Here is a 27,911-nt window from a genome sequence, read left to right as displayed (position 1 = left end):
AGCCTGCTGCTTTCAACGTTCTACAGCGAACATTCACAAGCTCTCCTGCTTCAGGGAATCTACTGAGTCCATCAAATAAAGTAACTACAAGTTCCTTCAAGAGTTGGGGACTAACTACCTAATTAATTACCTAATGTGCTTGTGACTCAGTGGTGAAGTGCTTGGAAAAGGTGGTCCCTTGACTTCATCTCTGATCACCATAAAGTCATAACCCCAGAAGCCCACGCTGTCGAAGCTCTGATCTGACCATTTCCCAAGGGAACCTAAGGCAGGCAGCCACTAGCTGACCAGTAGCAACAAGACAAAGGACAGGTTTGGGAGGAAATTACAAGACAAAGATTGGTTAAGGCTTGGGATCCCAGGGATGGGACACAACGAGAAAGGTGAACTTGCAAATTAAGGGAAAGGTGTGAGGACCAGATGTCAACACTCAGGAGACAGAGACTGGGTGTCCCCAGGGCACGCTGACTAGCTAAGCTCAGGAGTCAGTGAGCTACAGGTTCAGTGAAATACCTTGCCTCAATAAATAAAGTGGACTGCAGTTGAGGAAGATACCCTATATCTACTTCCAGTCCCCAAATGCGTGCATGTGTGCAAGCAAGTGCACATGCGTATCCAGACACACATGTACCACATTCATACACATACACACAGAAGAGGAGGAAATGGGACCATCGTTACTACTTGCATGTTCCTTCTGCCTGTACCATACCTCCTGAGTTTCCAAGACCCTCTGCATAACCCCAAGACTGAGAGGGATGCCCCTCTCTGCGGCTGCCACGGAGCTCTGTACCACTCCCAAGCCCAGTACTTACCATAAAATATACCAATCGTTCCGCAGAACCAGAGATCCAGGGAGACACAGCACTTCTCGTTTTATCCCTGGTTCTGTGCGTGTGGAATAAATGAATTCTTGAGAGTCTGCATAAGCCTTTATTTTTGTAGGAGCTTTTGTCTCTCTGAACAAGGTCTGCTGATTATGGCTGTTCGTGTTCTCGAACAACGAGAGCATCTGGCAAAAGGAGGGAAGCAGGCTGAGATCTAGTCTCATCCTTGTCACTAAGACTTTTTTTTTGGCTGGATCCACTCTTCACTCAGAGTAAAGGGGGCCTTTTCCCGCCTCACACAATAGTAGCATATGGGCTTGCAGCAGGCCAAACTCTGTATGCTGAACAACTGCTGCCTTCCAACAGCGTTGGGGATTCTCGGCTTTCCTAAAAAGGCTAGGGCTGAGGGATTTTATAACTCTGTTTCTTCCTGTCCTTCACCAGGCTCCAAGCCATATACTCCAGTGGTTCTCAACCTGTGGGTGGGATCTCTTTGGGGTTCGCATTTCAGATATCCTGTATATCAGATATTTACATTAGAATTCATAAAAGTAGCGAATTTACATTTATGAAGTAGCAACAAGATACTCATGGCGGGGGGGGGGGGGGGGGGGTGTCACCACAGCATGAGGAACCATGCTGTGGTTAGAGGGTCACAGCGTCAGGAAGGTTGAGAACAACTGCTCTAGACCAACTCCACTCCCAGCCAGGCTCCCACTCACTTTTTTTCTCCCCTGGCTTTTGTCTTCTTCAGGGTTTGGGATGACAACACCAGCCACAACGGGAGGAAAGATTTTTCTGATCTTTTATGGTCTCATTGGGTGTGCGAGTACCATCCTCTTCTTCAACCTCTTCCTGGAGCGGCTGATCACTGTCATCGCCTATGTCATGAGATCCTGTCACCAGCAGCAGCTGCGCAGACGTGGGGCGGTGACCCAGGACAACCTGAAGGCCCCTGGAAAGGGTGAGGTGGACAGCCTGGCTGGCTGGAAGCCCTCCGTGTACTACGTCATGCTGATCCTATGCTTGGCATCCGTGGCCATCTCCTGCGGAGCCTCAGCTCTGTACACCACCATGGAGGGCTGGAGCTACTTTGACTCAGTCTACTTCTGTTTTGTGGCTTTCAGCACCATTGGCTTCGGGGACCTGGTCAGCAGCCAGAATGCTGAGTATCAGAGCCAAGGACTCTACCGCTTCGTCAATTTCTTCCTCATCCTCATGGGTGTCTGCTGCATCTACTCCTTGTTTAACGTCATTTCCATCCTGATCAAACAGACTGTGAACTGGATCCTGAGGAAACTGGATAGCGGGTGCTTCCCACAATGCCAAAGAGGACTCCTGCGCTCCCGGAGGAATGTGGTGATGCCGGGCAACATCCGGAACAGGTGCAACATCTCCATAGAGACGGACGGGGTGATGGAAAGTGACACTGACGGACGACGTCTCTCGGGGGAGATGATCTCCATGAAGGACACCAACAAGGTCTCCCTGGCCATCCTGCAAAAGCAGTTGTCTGAGATGGCCAATGGTGGACCCCACCAAACCAGTGCATCCTCTCGGGATGATGAGTTCTCAGGGGGAGTGGGAGCTTTTGCAGTAATGAATAACAGGTTGGCAGAGACCAGTGGAGATAGGTAGGAACCAGAAGTAGCTGCTAGGTGAAGAAACTCAGGGCAAGTGGGGAATAAGACAATGTCACACCCGCCGGTGAACTCAGCTGTGTCTCTGGCTGTTGCAATTAGCGACTCCAGTCCAGCTTTTGAAATCTGACCTTGGCCTCTGGCAACTGGAACCTCTCAAAGTTGAGGACTGGGACCTCCTTCCCTGACTCTTTACGCTTGAATTCCAAGTTTCACATTTGGAATTGCTAAGGGCCTCACCTTCCTCCAGAGTTGTAATTGTTTGAGGGAGATGAGTCTCAGTCCAGCTTCGATTTCCCCGCCATGATCCATCCCTAAGGTGGGGGGGGGGACGACCCCCAAAAGCCTGATTCTATTCTGGAATGTGAATGGTGGCTGAACTTCACCCAGCCCTGCAAGAAAAGGCAACGAACATTCCAGAATGGGGCCTTTTTGCTGGGCTTCCTTCCAAGCATATCTCTTGTTGGTTTAGTTGAGGAGGAAACCATCTAATCTCTTTATACCTGCTTCTCTGTTTGGGAGTCTTGGTTTCGTTTTGTTTTGTTTCCTGTTTGACTAATGTATCTTTTGGATCTTACACGATAAGAAAACTAAATCCATCTTCAAACCTTTAAGCTTGGTGATGAGTCAAGGAAGAGGGAAACTCCGTCTTGTAACTAAAGCCCACAGCTTACTGTGTTCTCTCTGAATGGTTACACGGATTGCGTCATTTTTACCAGGGCTTGGAGCCTGGTGTAGAGGCAACTGACTATTTATTAGAACTGAAAATTTAATAAATTCTCATTTTGTTAACTATTAGGCTATGGAGAGTCATTGTGGGCAGTGTAAAGGAAGCTAGAGCTATGTGCCTCATCATGGAGTCTGGCTGGAGCATAACATTCTAGGACACATAAGTGAAGTGGGGCTTCTGGTCTCACCTACTGCAGGGCTGGCTTCTGAGACTGTACCAAGGCCAGAGATGTGACTCTCCCAGGCCATTATAGCATCTTTCCTAGGAATGGAGGTTGCTAGCCTTCTGAAATGCAAGACAAAAACATGTAAGGCATAGCAGGAGTCATTTTTTTTTTTTTACAAGATTAGAGTGGGTACACACAGCCCTCTCAGAAGTGATTAGGTGGACCAGAAAAGAAGACAGCAGAAAACCAGTCAAGGGAAGGGCAGAACGGAGCCTGGGAACTCAGAACACACTTGGGCATTGTCTCATTCCACCCTTGAGTGTCACAAAGGAAGTGCAGGTGACTCAGGAACCAGCCCCTCATCTGAGTCTCATGCCTGGCTAGATGAGGTTGGAAGAAGGACTCAGGAATCAGGAGAATAAACTTGGGTCTCTTAGCCCTTCCTCCATCCAGTTTTGAGCCCTCCCCCCAGGCTTCTCTGTAGGCTGTGAGACCTTTTCTTTATCTTCCAGTTTGTAACTGCATCACTCTTCAAGGGAAGCAACCTGGAGTTGCTGCCAAATCTAAGTGGGTAATTGTCACCACAAAGCAATCTGCCCCTCTGCTCTGTGCCACCAGGAGCTAGGTGTTCCTTCTTAACAGTTCGTTGATGCTCAGATTCCTGGTACAAGGGTGAGCATAGAGCAGGTCATTGCTTCTCTGTACAGGTCCCTCGAGACCACAGCAGTGTGTCAGGAGGCCAGGCACATCCTTGCAACCAAAGCTCATCAAGTGGATTAATTTCAAAAGGGGATGTTGACAGAGCTGCTGTTATCACCATACACGTGGATTCCTGTAGGTGGGCTCCAACGCCCGCATAAACCTTCCAGCTGTGTTGTTTGCCTGTTGAGACAGGTTCTCACTATGTGGCTCCATCTGACCTTGAACACGTGACCTTTTTAGTCTCTGTCTCCCAGATGCTAGAATTACAGGAGCGAGCCACGATGTCCAACTCAGCCAAAGTTTTAGAAAATTGAACTTGGGTTCCCTCAAAAATCCTCTCTGAGTCTCCAAGCGTGAACGGCTTTTTCTCTGGGCTGGGAGTTCCCTAGTGGGAACATTGGAGAATCAGTGTTAGGAGAAAAGTGTATGGGAGAGAAGGAAGGAAGGAGGGAAGGAGAAAGGGGAGAGAGGGAAGGAGGGAGGGAAGGAAGGAGTAAATAAAAAATTAGGAATTGAAAAATTAGGAACTCTCACTTAATAAAGACTCTTGATTATTACTCACAGACATGAACCTGTCAACAGGACATCTTAGACAGTAATAATCAAAGCCCGAATCCATGAGACTCCTGATAGAGTTGCAGATACACACAGCAAGGAAGCAAGCTTGTGGGCCATACCTTTCCCGGGTGATGGCAGCCATGTTTTTCTTTACTGTTATTGCCTCTTGCCACCTCTGTTCCCACCCGGCATGCTTTCAGCTCTCTTCAACTGGGCATAGCAGTTGGCCCAGGATCCTGTGTCAGGAGTTCAGGGTCTCCCTACTGATGTTGCTTTCAGGCTTTATGTAGGAGGTCCGGGGTTTTCTCAGACACGGGCATGTGACGTCGGCAGCCCGTTTCTCTGAGGTTCGTCCCATATCGCTTGCCTGCGTTGTGGCAGAACTCCAGGCTTCCGTCTCCTCAACATCTCATCGACTCAGCTTATAATTCATATTGTTTTTAAAAGAGACCATCATACCAAATGAAAGCCTATAAGCACTTGCTATAAATAGAAGATGATAAAGTAAAGCTCAAACTGTGTTATTAAATTCTATCCAAATCCTGTATCCGAGCAAAGGCACTAAGCCCAAAGGCTTTTCTCTCTTAGAAAAATGGAGAATAGGTGGCCACAGTAGTGCCTGCTGAGGTGAGAGGACCCAGAGCTCAAGGCCGCTTTTTGGTGATATAGTAAGTCAGAGGCCAGCCAAGGCCACATGAGACCCTGTCCCAAAACAAAAGGCCAGCGAGATGGCTCCGGCTCCGTGGGTAAAAGCTTGCTGTCAAACTTGACAATGTGAGTTCAATCCCTGAGACCCACATGACGGAAGAAAAAAACTATCACAAGCTGTCCTTTGGCCTTCACAATGAGCGAGTGCACACACATTTTTGAAAAGTACTATGTCATTTCACATTGTTAAGTGACAACAGAAAACTTGTTATTAAATGTAGGGAAAGGGAAGGTGATACCTGAATCAGATTTGTTCTGTGATGAAGCCAAAAGAACCAGGGAGTTGGGAAGGAACTATCCCTTACTATATGATTCTATGTTAATTCCACACTGAGGGCCCCTAAAGGCATCTCACATTCTGCCGGTATCCTTGGTGTCCACATCTGGAACAGCAGCACACAAAGAACAGAGCACTGTTTCTGAAGTCAGCCCAGCGTGTGAACAAGCAGCTCTTTGTGTGAGAATATCAGGGCTTGGATCCTAGTGCTGGAGGGTGTGCCAGTCACTCACCCCGCTGAGCCCATCTCTGCAGAACACCAGCTCCCTCTACAAGCTGATGGAAAGATCCCGTGAGGTGATGCCTGGGGAAGGAATCAGGACTCTTGAAAGTGTGTGGGCAGTGGGCTGCAGGCTTGGATTTAAAGAGGGGAGCCCCACTAACGCCGCATCCAGCTGGGAAAGATTTTGCATACCACACCATTTAAATGCTGGTGTTTCTTCTGTTATTCAGAGGTGCCTCCATACTTTTGTTCCCCCTCCGACACCCCCACCACCAAATCCTTGTACCTGTTCCAGAGAGCTTCCATTTCAGTATCAGCTGACCTCATCAAACCACTTGATACAATACAACACTTTGGAAACTGTCATACACACACACATATATACCCTCACACACAGTCATGCACAAACATTCACACATACATACATACATACATACACACTCACACATTCACACACACACATTCACATACACACACATTCACACATACACATTCACATACACACATGCACATACACATATACTCACACTCATTCACTCACACACATATACTCACACACATACACACACATTCACACACATATACTCACATTCACACACATATACTCACACTCACAACACTCACACTCACACACATACACACACATTCACACACATATACTCATACTCACACACATATATGTACATACTCACACACACATATACTCACACACATACACATTCACACACATATACTCACACTCACACACATATATGTACACATATACTCACACACATACACACATACACACACATTCACACACATATATGTACACACACATATACTCACACACACATTCACACACATATACTCACACTCACACACATATATGCACATACTCACACACATACACACACATATACTCACATTCACACACACATATATGCACATACTCACACACACACATACACACACATACACACACATTCACACACACATGCACACACACATGCACACACACATATACTCACACTCATTCACTCACACACATATACTCACACACACACATTCACACACATATACTCACACACATACACACATATTCACACACATATACTCACACACATATATGCACATACACATACACACACATTCACACACATATACTCACACTCACACACATATATGCACATACTCACACACACATACACACACATTCACACACATACACTCACACATGCAGCACTTTAATATCTAGGGCTTACTCGTATCTGTAATTTTCATAACCACACTGTACAACAGGCAGGCACTTGTCTTCAAACTCCCTCCAACCTTTCTGGATAAAGAGGATAAGTAATGATCTGATTTTATCCCAATCACTGAGGATTGGGTTGGCAGTGGTTTGAGAATATGGCTGGAAGTGATTTCCTTTGGTGTTCTGATGGTAACTCTCTAATGCTGGAATTCTACCTATGGATATGAGTTACAATCCTATATAGAACTGTTTCTTCTCCTGCCTGCCATTGTTTTAAAATGGCAGGGAAGTTTCTGAAAGGTTCCTTTCAAGAAGGCACCTTTGATGACAATGAATTGATTCCTTCAGTCACGATTTGTCTGATAAACGTCCTTGTTATGCCTCCACTTTCTGTATGGGCGTGTGACTGAGGGGGTGGTCAGAGGGAGGGAGAGAGAGAAAGAGAGACAGAGACAGAGAGAGACAGAGACATAGAGAGAGAGACAGAACGACACAGACAGAGAGAGACAGAGACAGTGACAGAGAGACAGAGACAGAGAGACTGTACTTTCACATGTGCAGGTACATGTGTGTGGATGTGTGTGCATATGGAGGCCAGAGGTCTTCCTAACTGATTTCCACTTATATACTGAGGCAGGGTCCCTCACTTGACCCCAGAGCTCACTGATCTGCTAGTCTGGCTAGTGAGCTTGTTCCAAGGAAGACCTTTCTCTACCTCCTGGGCGATGGGAGTAAGGTGGGCCGCCATACCTGCCAGGCATTTCTATGCATTCTGGGGATCCAAAGTCCAATGCTCACACGTGAGAAGCAAGCACTTTACCCACTGAAACATCTCCCCAGCCCTCTCCTCTGCCTTTGAAAATACTCCTGATTGACAGAATTCTAACATTGCCAGGTTTTAAAAAAATAATGTAGCCCTTCAAATAATACCACACAGTTGTCTTTTGATTTGTGTGACTTCTAATAAGAATTTTGCTATCGTTTTCCTGGTTCTTGAGAATATAATGTTCCTTTTTTTCTCTAGCTGGTTTCTAAATTTTCTCTTTGTGACTTGTGTACTGCACTTTGTATGTGGTGTGTGTGTGTGAGAGGGAAAGGGACACCAGCAAGCAAGTGTGTTTGCAGTTTCAAGGGGTAGCTATCAAAATATTTGATAGTTAGGGCTGTAGCTGTAGCTCAGTGATAGAAGCTTGCATAGCACTGCGGCCCCAGGCTCACTCTCCAGAATTATAAATATTGATAGTTATGAAGAAAACAACCACAGTGGCAAATTCTGGTAGGCACCATGATTCTCGAGAAAACTAAGTTAACACTGTAGTGAAACGTGTCACATCTATGTTATCTGACACAACGCTGTGAGTCCTCTGTTCTCACAGTGACCCATCCCTGCCATCTGGTCACATGAGAACATCAGCTGAACCCACACTGAGGAGCATCCTGAGGGCTAACTGACCAGGACTCTTGAAAGCTCAAGGTCATGGGGACAGAGTTGTGTGGAGGAAGCAGGGGAGACAGGGCAAAGGTGTAGTTTGTGTTGGCCCCTGGAACTAATGTGGTTTAGGCTCCTGGGTTGGATCCTGGAGTGTGAACAGGGTGCTAAGATGGGGATGAAGTCCAATGAATGGTGGCGTCTAGTTAATAGTGTTGCCCCAAGCTGAAATCCTTAGTTTGGATGAGTGTTCTGTGGTTATGCAAGATGTTGGTTCACGCAAGGGGAAGTTGAGTAACAAGTATATGGGAACACTCTGCACTATTTTTACGATTGCATACAAGGATAAAATTATCTCAAAGTAAGAGAATTAAAGAGAAACAAAACAAGGCTTCCTGCAGCTGGCACAGCCAGGCACACCTGGACTGGGGTGTGACTTGAGCTCACAGCTGTGACACAAGTTCAGCCTCATATCCTCAGCAGCTGGTGACATTAGCTTCAAGTGAAGTTTAGTGGGTGAGCGGCAGTTCTTGGGCCAAAGGCTGCAGTATCAGTGACTGGAAACTTGTTACAGATGCAAATTCTCAGACCTTATATTCAAGGAAGGAACTCCAAATTTCAATGCTAACACGTCCTGAAGGCAAAGTTCCGGTGGGCTAAAACTGGGGAGCCCTAGAGAATCTAATTTTTGTAAATGATGTGGCTTTTTTGGTTAAATTCAGGTTTTTTGGTTGTACCATTCACATGTGCAGGATATTGTTCCGAATTGGTTATTAGTGTTTTGTTCTGTTTTGGCTCAGGAGTTCAAGGCTACATATTTTAAGACTAAGACTAGAGTTCATGAGACCCTGTGTTAATACACATACACATACACACACACACACACACACACACACACGCACACACACACACACACACACACTATAAATTAATTAACAGATAAGATCTACTCTTTAGTCATGTGTTAGGAAGACAGACATGGTCCCCATTACACCATGGGCACAAAACTGTGTGGTGGCTTTTGCCGGTGCCATGAGGACAGGCATCCAGACTCTTTAGTGTCATCAGACACTGTCTCTCTCTGGTGGGCTAAGTATCTCTAGGGTATAACTCTTGTTGAAACTGTCCACCTGAGGGGAGGCAGCCAGGAGAACCAGCCTCCACCAAAATTCTAATGGCATCACCAGCTCTGAGATTCTCTTTCAGTCTTCTAGAACTTTCTCTCCTCTCTTCACCAACCTCCTCTGTTAAGCTGAGCAGGTCCATTTCAGCCTGCAAGGTCCATTTCAGCTCTGCCCTATGTGTCCCCAAGTCACCTGCTTACTCATAGACAGTCTTGCCATGCTTTATTTTATTTTTGTCTCAGATTTTTGTTAGAATATTCTTATTTGATAGCTTAGGGGCCTGTTTTTATTATTATTGTTCTATCCTTAAATCTTTAAAGATTGTAAGTGGGTTTTCATCTCTCTCCTGCTGGCCCATGTGGAATCAATAATAGCTTTTTATTCGCCCTGGGAAAAAAAGATCCAAGTTTTAGAAGCAATGCTTATTATTTTTTCTCAGTACTGTATTTTAAGACAAATCTGTGTAGAGATGGAAAAATAAAAATCTGTATTCTATCAAGCAATGTGTTTCAGAACACTGGACCTACCAGACAGAAAGAAACCAGTCTCTGGTACTTAGACAACAGGTTCATTATCAGGGAACATCTGGGAAGAAAAAAGCTTTTTCACCATCCTATCAAAAGCAACCTTCAGATTCAATCAATCCCCATCAAAATTTCAACACAGTTCTTCATAGAAATTTAAAAGACAATATTTAGCTTCATATGAAAACACACACACACATATACATACACACAGAGCTACAACACACACACACACAGAGAGAGAGAGAGAGAGAGAGAGAGAGAGAGAGAGAGAGAGCACTATAGTAACTAAACAATCCTGAACAATAAAAGAACTGCCAGAGGTGTCATCATCCCTGATCTCAAATTGTACTATAGAGCTTTAGTAATAAAAACTGCATGATATTGGCATAAAAACAAACACATTGATCAGTGGAATTGAGGACCCAGACATGATAAGTTCACACACTTATGGCCACATGATATTTGAGAAAGAAACATACACTGGAAAAAACAGCATCGCCCGGCAGTGGTGGCACACACCTTTAGTCCCAGCACTTGGGAGGCAGAGGCAGGCAGATTTCTGAGTTTGAGGCCATCCTGGTCTACAGAGTGAGTTCCAAGACAGCCAGGGCTACACAGAGAAACCCTGTCTCAGGGGGAAAAAAGGGGGAGGGGGAAGTTATAAAAAAAAAAAGTTTAAAAGAAAAAACAGCATCTTCAACAAATGCTGTTCAAACTGGATGCCTGCATGTAGATGACTGCAAATAGATCCATATTCACCATGCCGAATAAAAATCTACTCCAAATATAGCAAGGACCTCAAGAAAAGGCCAGATACACTAAGCCTGATGGAAAAGAAAGTGGGGAATAGCCTTGAAATCACGGGCACAGGAAAGACTGTCTGAACAGAATTTCTTAGTGCAAGCACTAAGAACAATTAATAAGCAGGACTTCATAAAATTGAAAAGCTTCTGTGAAGCAACCAGCAACATCATCATTCACACAAAGGGGCAGCCTACAGAATGGGAAAATATTCTTACCAACCTCACATCCAGTAGAGGGTTAGTGACCAAAATATATAAAGAACTAAAAAAAAAAAAAAAAAAAAAAAAAAAAAAAAAAAAAAAAAAAAAAAAAAAAAACAACAACAACAAAAAAAAAACTTGAATCCAAGAAAACAAGTAACCCAATTTAAAAAGTAAAGTACAAATCTAAACAGAGTTCTCAAAAGAAGAAACAATGAGCTGTGAAGCCCTTAACCACTCAAAAACCAGAGAAGTGCAAATCGAAACTACGCTGAGATTTCTTACACTAGTCAGAACAGTCACGATCAATAAAACACATGATACCTAATGGCAGCAGGGATTTGGGGGATGGTGAGGCATTGCTGAGGATTCACAAATTTGTACTTGTACAGCCACTATGGAAATCAGTAGGCAGTTCCACAGGAAGTTAGGAGTAGTTTTACCTCAAGATCCAGCTATAGCACCTCTGGTCATATAAGAAAGCAGTCTAAATCCTACTACAGAGACTCTTGCTCATCTATGTTCACTGTTGCTCTATTCATAAAAGCCAGAAATTTGAAACCGCCTAGATGTTCATCAATGAATGAATGGATAAAAAAAAATGTGGTATTTATTTACACAATGGAATATTACTCAGCTATTTAAAAGAGAAAACACTGAAATCATGAAATTCACAGATAGATAGAGTTAGAAAAAAAAGTCATCCTGAGTAAAGTAACCTAGATCCCCAAAATAAATATGTTATGTATTCACTTATATGGTGGACATTAGCTGTTAAATCTTGATAAGCAGTCCACAATCCATAAACATGGGTTAGGTATATAGTCAAGGAGTAGTGGGGAGGGAAGAATCTCCCTAGGAAGGGGAAATAGAAATGGGAGATCAAATAGAGACGGGAAGGAGGAGTCTGGAAAAGAATAGAATACAGGAAGGACAGCTAAAACTAAGGGTTATAAAACTGAATAGAGTAGAAACTTCTTAAACTATATACATGTATGAAAGACATCGGTCAGAATCACCAAACAAGGGGGCGATGGAGCCCCACTAATCATCTCTCATCACCAAATAAAGCCTCCAGTTCCAGAAATGGGTTATATGAGTTGTTGCCAAAGGGGTCTCATGGAAGCCCTCAAATAACCCAAGCTATTGCCAAGGTATTGGTTGCTCTCTACAAACTGATGGTAAAGTCATACTCCTGAAGACAAGACCTACATAATTCACTGAACACAGAAAAGTCAAGTTGGCACCTACCTAGAGCCTAGTAACTAGTGTTACTAACTAGTGTTCGTGGTCCTGGAAGGCACTTTACACTCTACCAGAAGAGAAAGGTAAAAACCAACCTATAGGGAGCCAGACTGGTGCTAAGGTCTTGTTCCCCAGTTGGTTCTTGATCGGTCAGTAAAGAAAGCAAGCCATGGGCCAATTGCTGGGTGGAAGGTATGTCTGCTCCTACAGGCAGCAGCGGTCAGAGGAGTTTAGCAATTGAAGTCTAGGGTAGGTAGAAGAGACAGAGATAAGAAATTGGTAAGGGCATGCTTTTCCATGTAGGAGAGAGTAGCGCCCAGCCATTGTGCCAAAAAGGCAAGTTGAAAACATATAACTGGTGTGTGTGTGTGTGTATGTGTGTGTGTGTGTGTGTGTGTGTGTGTTTATCTGTGGATTCAAGGGAAGCTGGTGGGAGCTGGTAGTGCTATCACTTCCCAGAGATAAAGGCAAGCAGAGCAAAAACTATATGCAACACCAACCCAGACGCAAGCTATGCATCTATCATGTGACCTGCCTGCAAGATACTCTAATGCAATAATGGCACAAAAGTTGTAGGAGTAACCAACCCACTGTCTGATTGTTAAAGCTCACTCCATGAGATGAAACCCATGTCCAACACTGCCTGGGTGGTCAAGAAACTGAGACTAGATATGCCATGAACCTAAGGGAAAACCAAACACTACCATTCCGCTAAAGGAACATAGCAGTAAAATGACTTCTAGTGACATTTTCCTGTACTCACAGATCAGTGTCTTACTCAGTCATCATCAGAGAAGCTTCCTCCTGCAATAGAGAGAAACAAATACAAAAACCTACAACTAGACAATGTGCAGAGAATGAGAGACCTTGGAACATTTAGTTCTAAATGGGACATCTCCCTCAAATTCCTCCCCTCAGGGCTCAGAGAACTCTGTGGAATAGGAGGTGAAAAGATTGTAAGAACCAATGGAGATGGAAGACACCAAGGAAACAAGGCCTCCCCAACATGGTAGGACATATGCATCCACAGAGACCTGGCAGCATGCACGGCCCACAACAGGTCTAAGCCAGATGGGGTCCCAGTGCTGAGAGGGGAAGGAGACACAAGCCCCTGTCCCTAACCTAGAAGCTATCTCTAATTAATAACCATTCAAAAAGGAAAAATTAGTTTTCTCCAGCAGAGTCTCATGAGCATATAAACCAAACTTAAGGGCAGGCCCCATGCCCAACAGTAAACCACCAACACAAAACAAACTCAACTATATCTTTCCGGGTTTTTGGTTTTTTTTTTTTTTTTTTTTTTTTTTTTTTTTTTTTTGTCTCAAAATGCTTTGTCTTCAGTATTTTCTTTCAACCTCAAAGATCTTTTGCATATATATATATATATATATATATATATATATATATAATATATATGTAATACCATTTACCCAATTTTATTTTTGTGATTTTTCTGTATATGTAAATGTGTTAGCCTTTAAATTTTTTCTTGTGGTTTTTCTTTGGCTATTCTTTTTTTCTGTTTATATGTTTTGGCCTATTCTGGTTTGTTTTTATTTTATTTTATTTATCATCATCATCACTTAGATTCGTGTTGCATTTTTAATGAAAGAGACAAAGAAAGGGTGTAGATTTGGGGGAGTGGGGAGGGGACCTGCAAGGGTGGGGAACTGTAATCAGAATATATTGTATAAAAAAATTTTTAAGGGAAAAAAAAAAAGCTTTTTCCGTCTGTCTGCTTCTAGTCAGTCACCAGGGGGTCCTACAAATTAAAATGACAGAAGAGAGACTAACTAAAGGAAAAGCTTGAAGTTAATATTCAGTATGAAACTATGTAGAATTTTTTTTTTTTTTTTTTTTTTTTTTTTTTTTTTTTTTTTTTTTTTTACAGGATAGAGAGCCTTCATGGAGGAGAAGAGAAAACCTACAGGAAGCAGCTAAGCCTAAGAGTTTACTTAGCAGAGAGTGATACATGGTGAATATTCAAGAAGACAGAGGAGCAGGCATTGGATGCTGATTGTGGAAAGGCTAATGGGGGTGGGGTGGGGCGAGAGATGAGGTCATTTCAGTAACACTTGTTAAGTCAATACCATTTCTGTAATAACTGGCCCCTCCTCTACTTGGTAGAGGGAAGGGAACACGTTTACAAAGGGATGTTTATGTCCTGCTTTCAGACAGAAAGGGGAAGAGAGGGAGACAGCCCCTCCTCCATCTGTTGTCGCTCAGTTGACTTCAACTCAAAATAACCCTCATGCCAAAGTGACATGCTTGGATGTGGCATGGTCTGATCCACTGCACCAGCTATGCAGCTGGGTCCCCCAGCCCAACAGTGTTTGTGGAATGCTTTGCTTTGTTTTATTTTGTGAGAGGGTCTGACTCTGTGGCGCACACTGACCTTGAAATCATCATCCCCCTGCCCACAGTATGCACCTACATGCCTGGCTCCAAGAGTTCTCTGTGTATATGTGAACACACACAGGCACATAAGCCCCGGGGTCAGGATGTGCTCCTGTGCAAGGAAGTGCAGAGGTCAGAGGATGTCAGGTGTCCTCCTCTGTCTTAGTCCCCTCAGACAGTCTCTCGCTGAACCTGCAGCTACGTTCTCAGGCAACAAGCCCCAAGGCAGTGGTCCTCCTGCCTCCACCCCCAAACCACCCTATAGAGCTGAGTTACAGGCACATGGATGCTGGAGATCCTAACTGGGGTCTTCATGATCACTTAGCAAACACTCTCATCCAGACCCAGGAGTTATTTTATTCATTTTAGATGAGTGTGTTCAAGCCTTTCCCCAGACCTTCTGAATCAACATGGAGAAGCCAAGGAATCTCCATTTTCCTGTCTATACCTCCCATCCCCACAAAGTCTGGTCCTTCTGTACATAAACCTTTGAGAACTGAGGTTTTATGGGACACAATGAGGTGACAAGCAGCACAACCTCACAGGAGATACAGGATCTCCCTCACACTTAATGTGACAGGTTTACACAGACACCAAGATCAGCCCAGTAGCCAGCTTCATGCAGCCATCTTGGCTAGAAGCATCACCACTGAGACACTAACCCCACAGGTATCCCTATCCTCCACCCCCAGAGGACCATGAGTGCCTCTCAGATTTCCTCACCAACGTGATCTTGGGCACCACCCCTTCCTGTTCTCCATGCACAATCAAGCCACCCTTGAGTACCGCCCCCCTAGCCTCCTGGGAATGAGTTCTGCTCAAGGCTCAACAAACATCAAGCCCTGATCTATGTGAGCTGCTCAGAAGTTTCGAAGCATGTCCAGAGAGACCCAGCTTCAGGGAGGGCAGCTCCACTGAAAACTCCATTATATAACTGAGATCTGGGGGAAGGCTCCAGAAAAAAAAAAAAAAAAAAAAAAAAAGGCAGATTAGGCAGACATTGAGAGTTTCATTTGGACAGTCAGGAAAGAAGTTACCTGGTGTCAGGAGGATGCTTACAGGAAGTGAAAGGCTTTTGGCAGGATGCATAGGTAGGTCAATAAAAGAAAAAAGATGGTCCTGCCTCCAAGGATCTTGGATCTTGCATCCAACATGACATCTCTTTGGAGCATCAGTCTCATGAGCAGCCAAGAGGCTCAAGAGTGAGAGTAGATCTGGGATGAAGCAAAGTCACCCAGGGTTCTTCTCCTTTTATTCTTCTGATGCAGGCAGTGAAGAAATAAATAAATAGCCATAGGCCAAATAAACCATGGGGTCTTTTAAAGACTCCGGGGTGATAATTAGAGAGACCATCTCAAACCAATTAGGTGAGTTGTACCTTGGTGACACATAAGAAAATGTCATTGAAGAGAGTCCCCTGACAGCCTGCTGAGGACATCCCACATGTCCTTATGCCACAGTGAAGTAGTCAGGACAAGAATGACCACAACCAGGCTTAAAAGCAGATGCTGAAAAACAAAAGGAATAGACTTCTATTATGATGGGAAGAAACATAAAAGGCTACCAGTGTTAGAAACCCTCCCAAAAGACAAGCCTCGGCATAAGAGAGGTAGAGAGAAACATCCAGACAAGAACACTACAGCTGGGCTAAAAAACACAAACACGGCCCACAGGAGGTAAGAAGAGGAGAGAACCCAGTGTGGACAACAACAATGAAATGGATGAACGTTTATTAGGATTGTTCCATGTGGCAAAAGGGTACAAAAAGCACACAGAATCAATACAAGTCATCAAAAAACTAAAGCGGATGACTGTCACAAGGAAGTGGTCCACCATAACAAGTAAGTTGAAACTACTACGGCAAGGTTGACAAGAAGGAAGATGGAGCAAGGGACTCAGTAGCACAGCCCGCTTTATTCTAGAAGAAGCTGATAGAGAGAAGTCTCTGGCATCAGATCAGAGCCCATGGGCTGCTTACAGGCCAGGGTATTTATAAAGCAAAAAAGAGAAATGGAGGGAAAAAAAATCCCTTTTTAGCCAAGGTTGGTTGTTGCTAGAGGTAGCTAGGAAAATAAGGTAAATACTGAGTTAAAGACTGACAGCCTCCATGGCTGCCATTACTGGGGGTGTCAGCAGGATGGGAAGGGCAAGAATTTAGGGAAACAAGTCACTTTAATCCTGGGAACCAAAATTACTTTGGTCTCAATGACTGACATTGTTTAACCAAAATGGGGGGGTCTTAACAAACTGGGATGGCCATGGCTAACATTAAGAAGACTAAAGCATAAAGAATGTCCATAGCTCTGTGGACACTGAGTGACCCTGGCCCATGTGTCATCAACAGAGGAGTCCGTGAGGAACAGGACAAGGCCCCACCAAGTCCCATTCCAAGTCCAGCAGATGCTCTTCTTTTTGTTCTTGGTTTAGACTGAAATATATTCTTCCACATTTTTGTCATTTGGGGAAATGTATCTTTATTTTATCCTTAAATATACCTTTTATTCCATTTCTTGAGTTCTCTTATCTCAGGTCTTTAATTATCCTTAAGTCAGACTCTCTGTACTCTTTTCTTCTAGTCTCTTTAATTGCATTGACTTAATAATCTTTTTATTGCACCTAATTACCTAAGGCCCTTTCCCATGCCAGCCACTCAATATTCTGGATGTCCAGCTCGGAAGAATCCAGTGTGTATTCTAGAACTTCAGTGCCCTTGTTACAATACCACCAGTAGCTAGCAATTATTAAGCAGTAGTTCTGATCCAGGCATGGTGCCAAGGCTTTAAATAACGATCTCATTTGATACTGACAAGAGCAACCGTTCACATCTACAGCTCGCAGATGGAAAAAAATGAAGTCCCAGGAAAGGGAATTCTTGGGGGTATTTTATATTGTCTTAGTGTTCTCTAGATTCACAGAACTTATGAAATGTCTCAGTATATTAAGGGAATTTGTCGTGATGACTTACAATCTGGAGTCCAACTACCCCAAAAATGGTCAGCTGCAAACAGGAAGTCCAAGAATCTAGTAGCTGCTCAGTCCCACAGGCTAGTTGTTTCAGCTTGTACTCTCTAGAAGTAGATTCCAACAGATGTGCTGGTAAGTAAATGCAAGCCGGCGAAGAAGAGCGAATCTTCTTTCTTCCAATGTCCAATATCCTTATGTCTCCAGTAGAAGATGTGGCCCAGATTAAAGGTATGTACCACCATGCCTGGATCTGGGACTTGTTTTGTCCCAGTCTGACCTTGAACTCAGACATTTGCTTGCCTTTGTCTCCTGAGTGTAAAGGCGTGTACTACCTTTCCCAGGCCTAAGCTTTCATAGCCACTATGCCTCAAGATCTCCATGCCAAGATCCAGGTCAGAAACTTGTGTCTTCCAGCCTCTAAGATCTGGATCACAGGTGAACCCTCCAATTCTGGATTGTAGTTCATTCCAGATATAGTCAAGTGGACAACAGGAATAGTCATTACATATATGTAGGAAGACAAAATCATCCAGAGAAAGAATGAACTTTGAACTTCATGCTGGGGGGTGGGGTGGGGGGGTAACAGGATGATAGCTGCCAGACCCTGAAGGAGCAAACATGCTTCCTAGGGACACTAGACTCAACTATGGTGGGACCCAAGCATGACAGCAAACAAATGTTTGTCACCACAAAAGACCTCGAGGAGCACAGGTGTTAAATTTAATATTACTTCAGTTTAACAGGAGAAATAAAATGACAGAAGATAGAAGCTATTGGATATCTATTTCTTTTGGTATATGTAGCAGGATATTTTTCCCAAAGTTGGGAAGAGCTAAGGTGGGAGGAGTAAGGAGAGGAAGAAGAGGAGAAGAAAGAGGAGGAGCAAGGGGAAAGAACATTGGGGGGGGGGACATGGGGGAACATGTCTCTAGCAGTCAAAGGTAGTTGATATATCTAGGTTGGGTATTGGGTTACACCTCTGATTGTATGGGCATCTTGTTATTGAGCATTACCAAATATATAAAGCCTTTGAATAATCTAAGCATTAGAGTCTCATTCCTACCAGGCCCACGTAGATGGTGGGATTGTCTGGGCTCAGCCAAGCATTGTGGAGACAGTGTGGTAGATTGGCAGAGCCATCTCCCATACTGCCATCTTGTGGGTGGCAGGGCTGGTATTTCTGGCTGGCCGTTTCTAGCTGCTGAGCGCACATGGCCTCTGGCCACAGAACATTGTGGCTGAGCTAGGCAGAGCTGCTGCAGCTTAGATAGTCGGCTTGACCAGCGGTCGTTTTTAAGTAATTACTTCAACAAAGTGGCGCCTAATGTGGGACACGAATTCACTAGAAATTTAAGTTTATTCACTTGAGAGTAAAAGTATTTTTATTTTTTATAAAAAGAAAGTGAGTGAGTGATTTTTGATGATAGGAGTCACATGACTCCAGCCCGGGAACTGTAAACAAAGAAACTGCTGGCAGGCAGGTCCTCTGCTGAGAGAAATTGCAGGCCGCCGCTGCAGTCAGAGCCAAATACATAAGCCTCCAAAGTTTTGGAGCAGTTACTGATTTAACTGTGAATTTATAAATGGGGATTATTTGCTTTTAGGAAAGAATTTATATACAGATTTGTCAGATTCACATGGGAAATTTCACCCACGGTTCAGAAATTAGATAGGAATAATTGTCACAGAAACCAGGTAGAGAGTACAGAGTATAAATAAAGGCTGCTCTGAGCCAAGGTAGCCAAATAAATACGCCTCTGTTGTGGAGCAGTTACTGATTTAAGTATAAAATTAAAGAAGGACTGGGTCTAAGACTTGTATTCCTAAATGTGTTATATAGGCACAATGCCTATATGAGAGTAACAATATTAATCCCACTTTTATTTTCATTTTAAATCCCATTTCTATTTTCAGAGTTGTGGATAGCCCCAGCCTTGTATTTTGATGCTAATTCCACTTTCCTGGGAGGGGCTGCAGAGGAGGAGTGAATCAGTACAAGGTGACTTCTTGTGAACCTTCTGTTCACCATAAGTTGTAAAATAAAGGCTACAGCCAGTGATTGGGCAGTAGGAGGGGAGGTGGAGGAAAAGGCTTGGGGGAGGAGAGAGAGGAAGTCAACGGAGGAGAAAGGTGATGGAAGAGCAGGAGGTGGAGAGACAATGGGCGGAGAAGCACGTAGCCTGGAAAAACAGCAAGTTATAAGGGATCTCATAGCTGGGGAATAGAGTAGTGTAGTGGTGAATCTGCCTAATCTAGGCATGCAGTTTATATCCACAATTATTGAGCCGGGCGGTGGTGGTGCACGCCTTTAATCCTAGCACTTGGGAGGCAGAGGCAGGCGGATTTCTGAGTTCGAGGCCAGCCTGGTCTACAAAGTGAGTTCCAGGACAGCCAGGACTACACAGAGAAACCCTGTCTCGAAGAAAAAAGAAAAAACAAACAAAAAACAAAAACACAATTATTGAGTTGTGTTTTCTTTGACCAGTCTTATTTGGGTTGGAGATTTACCACTACAGGTATAGAATCTTGCCAGCTAGGAACCAGGTATGATGTCCTGGGAACAAAATGTGGCTGGGAGTAATGACTCCCATGCTAAGATGACCGGAGAATGTATGGTTAAGTGAAAGATTAAGAGAGTTATAGGTGAGAATAGTGTAAAAATGGAAAATAAAAAAAAAAAAAAAAAAAAAAAAAAAAACAAGTCTTGGGGAAAGGGATGGAAGGAGAGGTTAATGACAATGTGCTTATCTTTTAAACTTGGGAGTCAGTCAACAAACATTAGCAAACTATCTAATAAAATGTACATGTACGTGTTCTTCGGGGAGTACATGTATGTACATGTATGCTTGGCACTCAGGTGTCATTCCCCAGGTATCGTCCACCTTTTCTTTGAGACAAAGTCTCTCATGGGCCTGGAATGTCACCAAATAGACTAAGCCAACTGGCCAGTGATCTCCAGAAATCTGCCTGTCTCTACCTTGTACCTTGCCATGGGGGATTACAAGACAGTGCCACCAGACCTGGCTTTTTACATGGGAGCTTGGGATTGGCACTCAGGCCTTCACACTGGAGAGGCAAGTACTTTACCTACTGAGCCATCTCACTAATTTAAAAAAAAAAAAAACACTTAAGAAAGAAGTCAGCAACTTGGATCTCTGTCACATACCTATCATCTGTATAACATCTACCTATGTCTGTCTGTCTGTCTGCCTGTTGGGGCTTTGTTGTTTTCGATGGGATCCTGCTAGGTAGCCCTGGCTGGCCTCAAACAGTCTCGTGCCCCCACCCCCACCCCATCCCATCCCCACCCCTGGCTAGCCTCCTAAGAAATTTTAGTCTTTAGCTTTATGAGGCTCTTTTGAGAAATATTGTCTCTTAAGAAAAGAAACATCTAATTGAAATTCAGTGACTTCTATTTTCTGTCAGTTATTTTTCCTATTAAACTAAAGTAAAATTAAATTTAATTACTGTGTTAAAATGTCATATATAGATTAATCCTGTTTTGCGATAGCTTTTGTCTCTCCAGCTATGTATCCATCTATCTATATAGTTATATTAAGACGCTTAAAAAGATATTTGAAATTGTGTTCACTAAACAGTAATGATGTTTTTAATGAGTTGAAAGATTTGAAGTAATTTTAACTTTTAGATTTTTTTGCAGTTCTAATTCTTTATGGAGAATGGAAAACATTTTTGTAAAATCTACTAGAGGGATTTTAATAGAGGGGAAAAAACAAACACAGAGGTACTAATTTTTATTAATCCTGAATTGCAGATACATTGTTGGGTCTAATTGCTCCTTTCTAAAGGAAGTACAGGGACAAAGTGTGGAGCAGAGACTGAAGGAAAGACCATCCAGAGACGGGCCCATCTGGAGATCTATCCCATATGCAGACACCAAACCCAGACACTACTGCTGATGTCAAGAAGCACTTGCTGACAGGAGCCTGATATAGCTGTCTCCTGAGAGACCCTGCCAGAGCCTGAGCAATACAGATGTGGATGTTCACAGCCAACCATCGGACTGAACATAGAGACCCCAATGGAGGAGTTAGGGGAAGAACTGAAGGAGCTGAAAGGAATTACAACCCCATAGGAAGAACAACAACATCAACAACCAGAGCTCTCAGGGACTAAACCACCAACCAAAGAGTAATACAATGCAGGGACCTATGGCTCCAGCTGCATTTGTTCAGAGGATGGACTTATCTGGCATCAGTGGGAGGGGAGGCCTTTGGTCCTATGAAGGCTCGATGCTCCAGCATAGGGTAATGCTAGGGTGGTGAGGCAGGAGTGGGTGGGTAGGTGGGGAGCACCCTCATAGAAGCAGGGTGGAAGGGGGATGGGATGGGGGGTTGTGGAGGGGAAACCAGGAAGGAGGATAACATTTGAAATGTAAATAAATAAAATAACCAATTTTTTAAAAAAATGTTCCTTTGAAGTTCTCTGCTATTTTCAAATATTTAAGAATAAAATAGAATAAAGTTCTCCAGTACTATAGTATGAAAAAGGAAAATCAAATAAATTTAGCCTTAAAATGGCTAAATTCATTAATTTCTTTAAGTTTCAGCCTCTGCCATTTGTATTCACTGTCAAGTTAACAGAATCTAAAATCAACTTCGAGGTGAAGGAGGATTATCTAGAGTTCATTAATAGAGGTGGCTGAGGCCCATCCACTGTGGGCGGCACCATTCCCTAGCTGGGCTACTGGGCTGTGTAAATGGGGAGAGGGAGCTGAGCAGCAGCAGACATCACTGTCTGCTCCCTGACTGTGGGTGTGAAGTGACCAGCTGCCCCAGCTCCGGATGCTGTGACTTCACCACAGCCTGTGATGAGCCACAGCCTGTGCCCTGTGAGCCAGAATAAGTCTTTTCTCCCTTAAGTTGCTTTCCTCTTTTCACTTGATTATATTTTTATTTAGATTGCAGAACTAACAGCATGATAGACTTTCACAGATCTGTACCATAAAGGACACGATCTTTAAAACGGGTTGCTGTTGATAAGTAATTTGAGTGTAATTATTATACTCAATAATACAGTCTAATATCATAAACATTATTACTGTTTGGTACTAGGCTCGAAGACGGCAGTGTTCATATTCCTCAGCTTTGGGATGTTTATTGACATCAACACAATTGTCTAGTCAGCAGAGGAAAAGAAATCCTAAAGCTGTTTTTTCTTCTGCCAGTTCCTTTGCAGTACGGTCCATCTTCTAAAATAGGGAGGCCTTCTACCAACTCCCAGGCCTTACTCTTGATCACAAGAGGGAGCAAGTAGAGCAGATCATCAGAACTGAGAGAGTTGCCGTCAGAGATAACACACATCAACATGAACTCTTCCTCTGGAGTTCCAAACCAGATGTCTCTGATGCGGCCAGAGATGGCTTTCACTGCACTGGACAGCTTCCCAGCCTGGATGACGGCAGTGCCATGCTGCTGCACAGTCGTGAGAAGCTCTCCCTTGAGCCAGGTGTCCTCTGTTAGGCCTTCATACACACCAACTTCCTCTCCTTGCAATTTCTCCTTAGCATGATTGACATCTAGATATGGAGCTGGGGGATGATTTTTCCAGATAAAGACATTATGTCATCAGCAGTCACAGTGAATTTTAAGAGCAATTTGAGATTTAGCTCTGTTGTCCAAACAAGGCTGGCAAGTCAAGCTCTCCTTGGGGATTGAGGGAGCTGACGAGGAGGCCAACAGACAGTTCGTATTGCCCGGGTTTCCAACAACAGTGACCTTAACTGACTTCTTGGCTTATTTCTCCAAAGCTGCACACTAGGCTTTGAGGATATTCCCAGTTGCCTTCAGTAGATCTTTCTTCTCCACACCTTCCTTTCTTGGAATGGAGCCCACAGGGACAGCCACATCTAGCTCTTTGAAGGCCATCTCTTGTTTGTCTGTTGCAATGACGTATTTCAAAAGGGGAAGGGCACAGTTGTGCAGTTCCATCAGTACACTATCCAGGACACCCATTGTGGTGGTTTGAATAAGTTTGGCCCCCCCCCATAGATTTATGTATTTGTGTGCTTGGCCATAGTGGGGGGCACTATTAGGAGGTGTGGCATTTTTGGAGAAGGTATAGCCTTGTTGGAGGAGCTGTGGTCTTATTGGAAGAGGTGTGACCTTATTGGAGGAAGTGTGTCACTGTGGAGACAGGGCTTTGAGGTCTAATATAAGCTCAAGTCTGACCAACGTAATCCAGTATTCTCCTGGCTGCCTTCCAATCAAGATATAGAACTCTCAGCTCCTTCAGCATCATGTCTGCCTGCATGCTGCCATGCTTCCTACCATGATGATAACAGACTAAACCTCTGAAACTGTAAGCCAGTCCCAGTTAAATGTTTGCCTTTATGAGAGTTGTCTTGGTCATGGTGTTTCTTCACAGCAGTAAAACACTAAGACACCCATCATGGGGGAAGTAGCCAACAGTACAAGAATTATAGACTAGTCTTTAACTAAAGACTAATCCACTTTTAACACTGTACAAGAGTGAAACCATAGTTGATCATCTGCTCCATTCACAAGACTATGATTGGTTCAGACACTGAGAAGTCAAGGCCAACTTCTCCTACAAAGCCTGTCTTCAGGAGTCAGGTCTCTGTTACAGGTCTCTTTAAGGTGCTTTTATCAGAGTACTTCATCATAGCAATAAGAAAAAAGCCAGTCAGGCAGTGGTGGCACACACCTTTAATTCCAGCACTCAAGAGGCAGATGTAGGAGGATCTCTGGGTTCAAGGCCAGCCTGGTCTACAGAGTGAGTTCTAGGACAGCCAGGATTACAAAGAGAAACCCTGACTTGAAAAAAGAAACGAATAAGAAAAAGAAATGAAAAAAGGCACCCTAGTGAAATAACTGTGTTAACCTTACAGCTGAGTTAAAGAACTTAAGCCATACAATGGCTGGCCTGGCATGATAGTATATGCCTCTAACCCTAGAACTTAGCAGGCAGGATGTTTTCCAGCCCAGACTACATAGCAAGACCTGTCTCAGAAAGCCCAAAACATATATGTAAATATAAATATTGTCTTAGTGAGGGTTTCATTGTTGTAAAGAGACACCATGACCAATGCAACTCTTATAAAAGCAAATATTTAATTGAGGCTGGCTTATAGTTTCACAGGTTTAGTCCATTATCATCATGGTGGGAAGCGTGGCAGCATCCAGGCAGACATGGGGATAGAGAAGGACCTGAGAGTTCTACATCTTGATCCAAAGGAGACTGATTTCCACAAGCAGCCAGAAGGAAGGTCTCTTCCACACTGGGCGGAGCTTGAGCATTAGGAGACCTCAAAGCCCCGCCTCTACAGTGACACACTTCCTCCAACAAGACCACAGCTATTTCAACAAGGGCACACCTCTGAATAGTGCTACTTCCCATGGGCCAAGCATATTCAAACCACCACAAATACTAAGATATAGTCCATCAAAGGACTAGAACATCTTGGCTCATAGTAGGTGCTCAGTGTCACTAAAAGGGTAAATTTGACTGTACTGTTAAAGGCTTCAGGCTATGTTGTAGCCATAAAGCTGTTCCCTACATCACCCTGACATCTGTCTCTTCCCCAGCTGCCACTGTGCCTGGCCTCCTTCACTGCCTTTTCTAGTAAGTGTCCCGAAAACAAGACACCTAAATGTGGTCTTAATTAGTCATTTAACTCAAGTTCATGAGATTAAAAGAAGATCCAGGTGAACGTGCCTGCTTTTGCTGGTGTGGGCTTTCGTACAGTATTTTCCAGCATCGTAGAGCCAGATCTGTGAGCAGCTGAGTCCATCCAACCATCCAGTCGTTTAACAAACATTTCCTACATACCTGCTACCTGTCAGGTGTGGCCCTTGGCAAGAGAAGCAAAAAGATGCAGGGTCCAGGCTTTGAGAATTATGTTCTTCAGAGCTGCAGTAGCACCCATCAGAAGACCATGGAAGCTTAGACAGTTGTTAAGAAGGGATTCCTAATTCCTAGCCCCCTGGGAATCTAGATCAGTGTTTCTCAACCTGTGGGTTAAGACCTGGTGAATGTCAAACAAGCCTTTCGCAGGGGTCACATATCAGATGTCCTGCATATCAGATATTTACATTATAATTCATAGCAAAATTATAGTTATGAAGTAACAACAAATATAGTTTTATGGTTGGGGGGTCACCACAACATGAAGAACTGTATTAAAGGGTCACAGCATTTGGAAGGTTGAGAACCACTGCACTACATAAATTCCAAGCTGTCGTCTGTCTCCTGCAACTGCTTCAAATTCTAAAAGAACTGTTTATCCTTTTGGGTTTTTTTTTTTTTTGCAGAGACTTATGTAACACAGGTTGGCCTTCAGTTCCTTATGCAGTCAAGGATGGCTTTGAACTCCCTATCCTTCTGTTCCTATCTCCTGAGCTCTAGGATTACAGTGTGTGACCACCACACTTTGTTTAATGAGATAGTAAGATTCAAGCCAAGGATGTGTACAAGCAAGGAAGCAATGCTCTTCCAACTGAACTACATGGTCAGTCCAGGGTCTAATAGATCTGTGATCCTCTCTGACTCAGATTCTGAAGTCTAAAGGGTGATTTTAATGAATGCCTAGATGGCTTCCAGGAAAGCATGCCATGCATGTGTGTGTGTGTATGCATGCCAGCATGTACCTAGATGTGTGCATGTGTGTGCATGTGTGTATGTGTGTGTGCATGTGTGTATGCATGTGTGTGCATGTATGTATGCATGTGTGTGTGCATGTGTGCATGCATGAGTGTATGTGTGTGTGCATGCCAGTATGCACCTAGATGTGTGCATGTGTGTATGTGTGTATGCATGTGTGTGCATGTATGTATGCATGTGTGTGTGCATGTGTGCATGCATATATGTATATGTGCGTGCGATGGGCGTGTGTGTGTGTGTGTGTGTGTGTGTGTGTGTGTGTGTATTCTCTCTTCCTTCCTCCTTCCCACCTCACTTTTCACAGGTCTCCTGAGTTATTCTGCTAACGACCAGTTCTCTCTTTGGAGAATCGTAACACTTCTGTTCACTTTCAGTTCTAATTCAGGCCCATCAGTGAAAAAGAGGGCCTAATGCCTTTTGTCGCCAATAAACATCTCTAATTAGCTTCACAGAGGAGAAGAATTCTTTAAAATTACTTTTCATGAGAATGTCATTGTACATTGTAGTCAAAGACCCTTCTCAAATGTGGAGCTATTGGGGGGTGGAAATATCAAGTTACAACTGCCTGTTTTTCTTTGATCCCAAACACTTCCCATTTCATTTAGTTAACTTGTTCCTCTGCTTGGTGCAGGGAAGGGGAGGGGAGGGAGTTGATCATACAGAGCTTGAAACTCCTGTCAGACAGCTTCTCACTGAAAGTTTCAAGTGTGCATTAATGCATTCCCTGAGCTGGAGTGTGGAGACAATTGTTCTTATCGACTGAAATTGCCTCTTACCCAGAGAATCTCCAAGACGGTTTGAGCAGAGCGCCTTCAATCAGCTCCATTTTCAAAAGCTTCCCACTGCCCCCCTGCCAGAACACTCTGTTAGCTTCTTCTAGATAATTCTGGGAAGAGTAATGGACGGGAGAAGGGAGGGCAACTCACCAGCAGGAAGTCACTTGCTCTGCTCAGTGACAGGTGCACAGAAGAGCAGGTCTTGAGGCTGTTTCTTATCTACTCGCTTGGTTGCATTTCGGCTTATTGAGTAGTCCGCACCGCTGCAGTTTGCTTGAGGCAGGCAGCTACCTTGCACATGTTGGAGTATCGCCTTGACATCCCACCCCAACTGTCCGGGTTCTTCATTAACTGAAGCTCCACGGGCCCTCACTTCTGTTCTCTCGGTTTCCTGGTCATCTTGCCTTCTCGCCTCATAAGCTCACGTCCGCCATTTCCTGTAGGCTTGACCTGAACCAGTTTGACCATCAATGGTCTAGGTTGTCAGAACTACATGATCATGTCACCAAAATCTCAAGGTAAAAAAGTTAGCTCTCTCTCTCTCTCTCTCTCTCTCTCTCTCTCTCTCTCTCTCTACCCTCCCTGTGACGAAATACTTGTCAAAAGCAACTTAAGTTAGAGACACTGATAAGAAGGTCTAGCTGCTGCCAAAGTCCTGCCCACTCAGCCGTGGAATACATTCAATCACCACCAGCCACCATAGTCACTCCCAGTAAAACCAACAAACTACAGGACAA

The 27,911-nt window shown here is 43.9% G+C and overlaps 1 protein-coding gene and 1 pseudogene across 1 annotated transcript in view; one reads left to right on the top strand and one right to left on the bottom strand.

The window, feature by feature from the left end:
- Kcnk13 (potassium two pore domain channel subfamily K member 13) overlaps positions 1-3,259 on the top strand; it is an 88,305-nt gene extending 85,046 nt beyond the window's left edge. Inside the window, exon 2 of the mRNA XM_076921429.1 lies at positions 1,582-3,259. Within this exon, the coding sequence (XP_076777544.1) occupies positions 1,582-2,465 (884 nt within the window). The 3' untranslated portion in view covers positions 2,466-3,259. The remainder of the gene's footprint in view (positions 1-1,581) is intronic.
- A 19,605-nt stretch (positions 3,260-22,864) lies between these two features.
- On the bottom strand, positions 22,865-27,608 carry LOC143436568 (malate dehydrogenase, cytoplasmic pseudogene; annotated as a pseudogene).
- Positions 27,609-27,911: the final 303 nt, after the last annotated feature.

Source organism: Arvicanthis niloticus, chromosome 23 (genome assembly GCF_011762505.2).
Source record: "Arvicanthis niloticus isolate mArvNil1 chromosome 23, mArvNil1.pat.X, whole genome shotgun sequence".
Classification (NCBI taxonomy): domain Eukaryota; kingdom Metazoa; phylum Chordata; class Mammalia; order Rodentia; family Muridae; genus Arvicanthis; species Arvicanthis niloticus.
The sequence above is the reverse complement of the archived record's forward strand: the minus strand, read 5'-3'. Positions and strand labels throughout refer to the sequence as shown.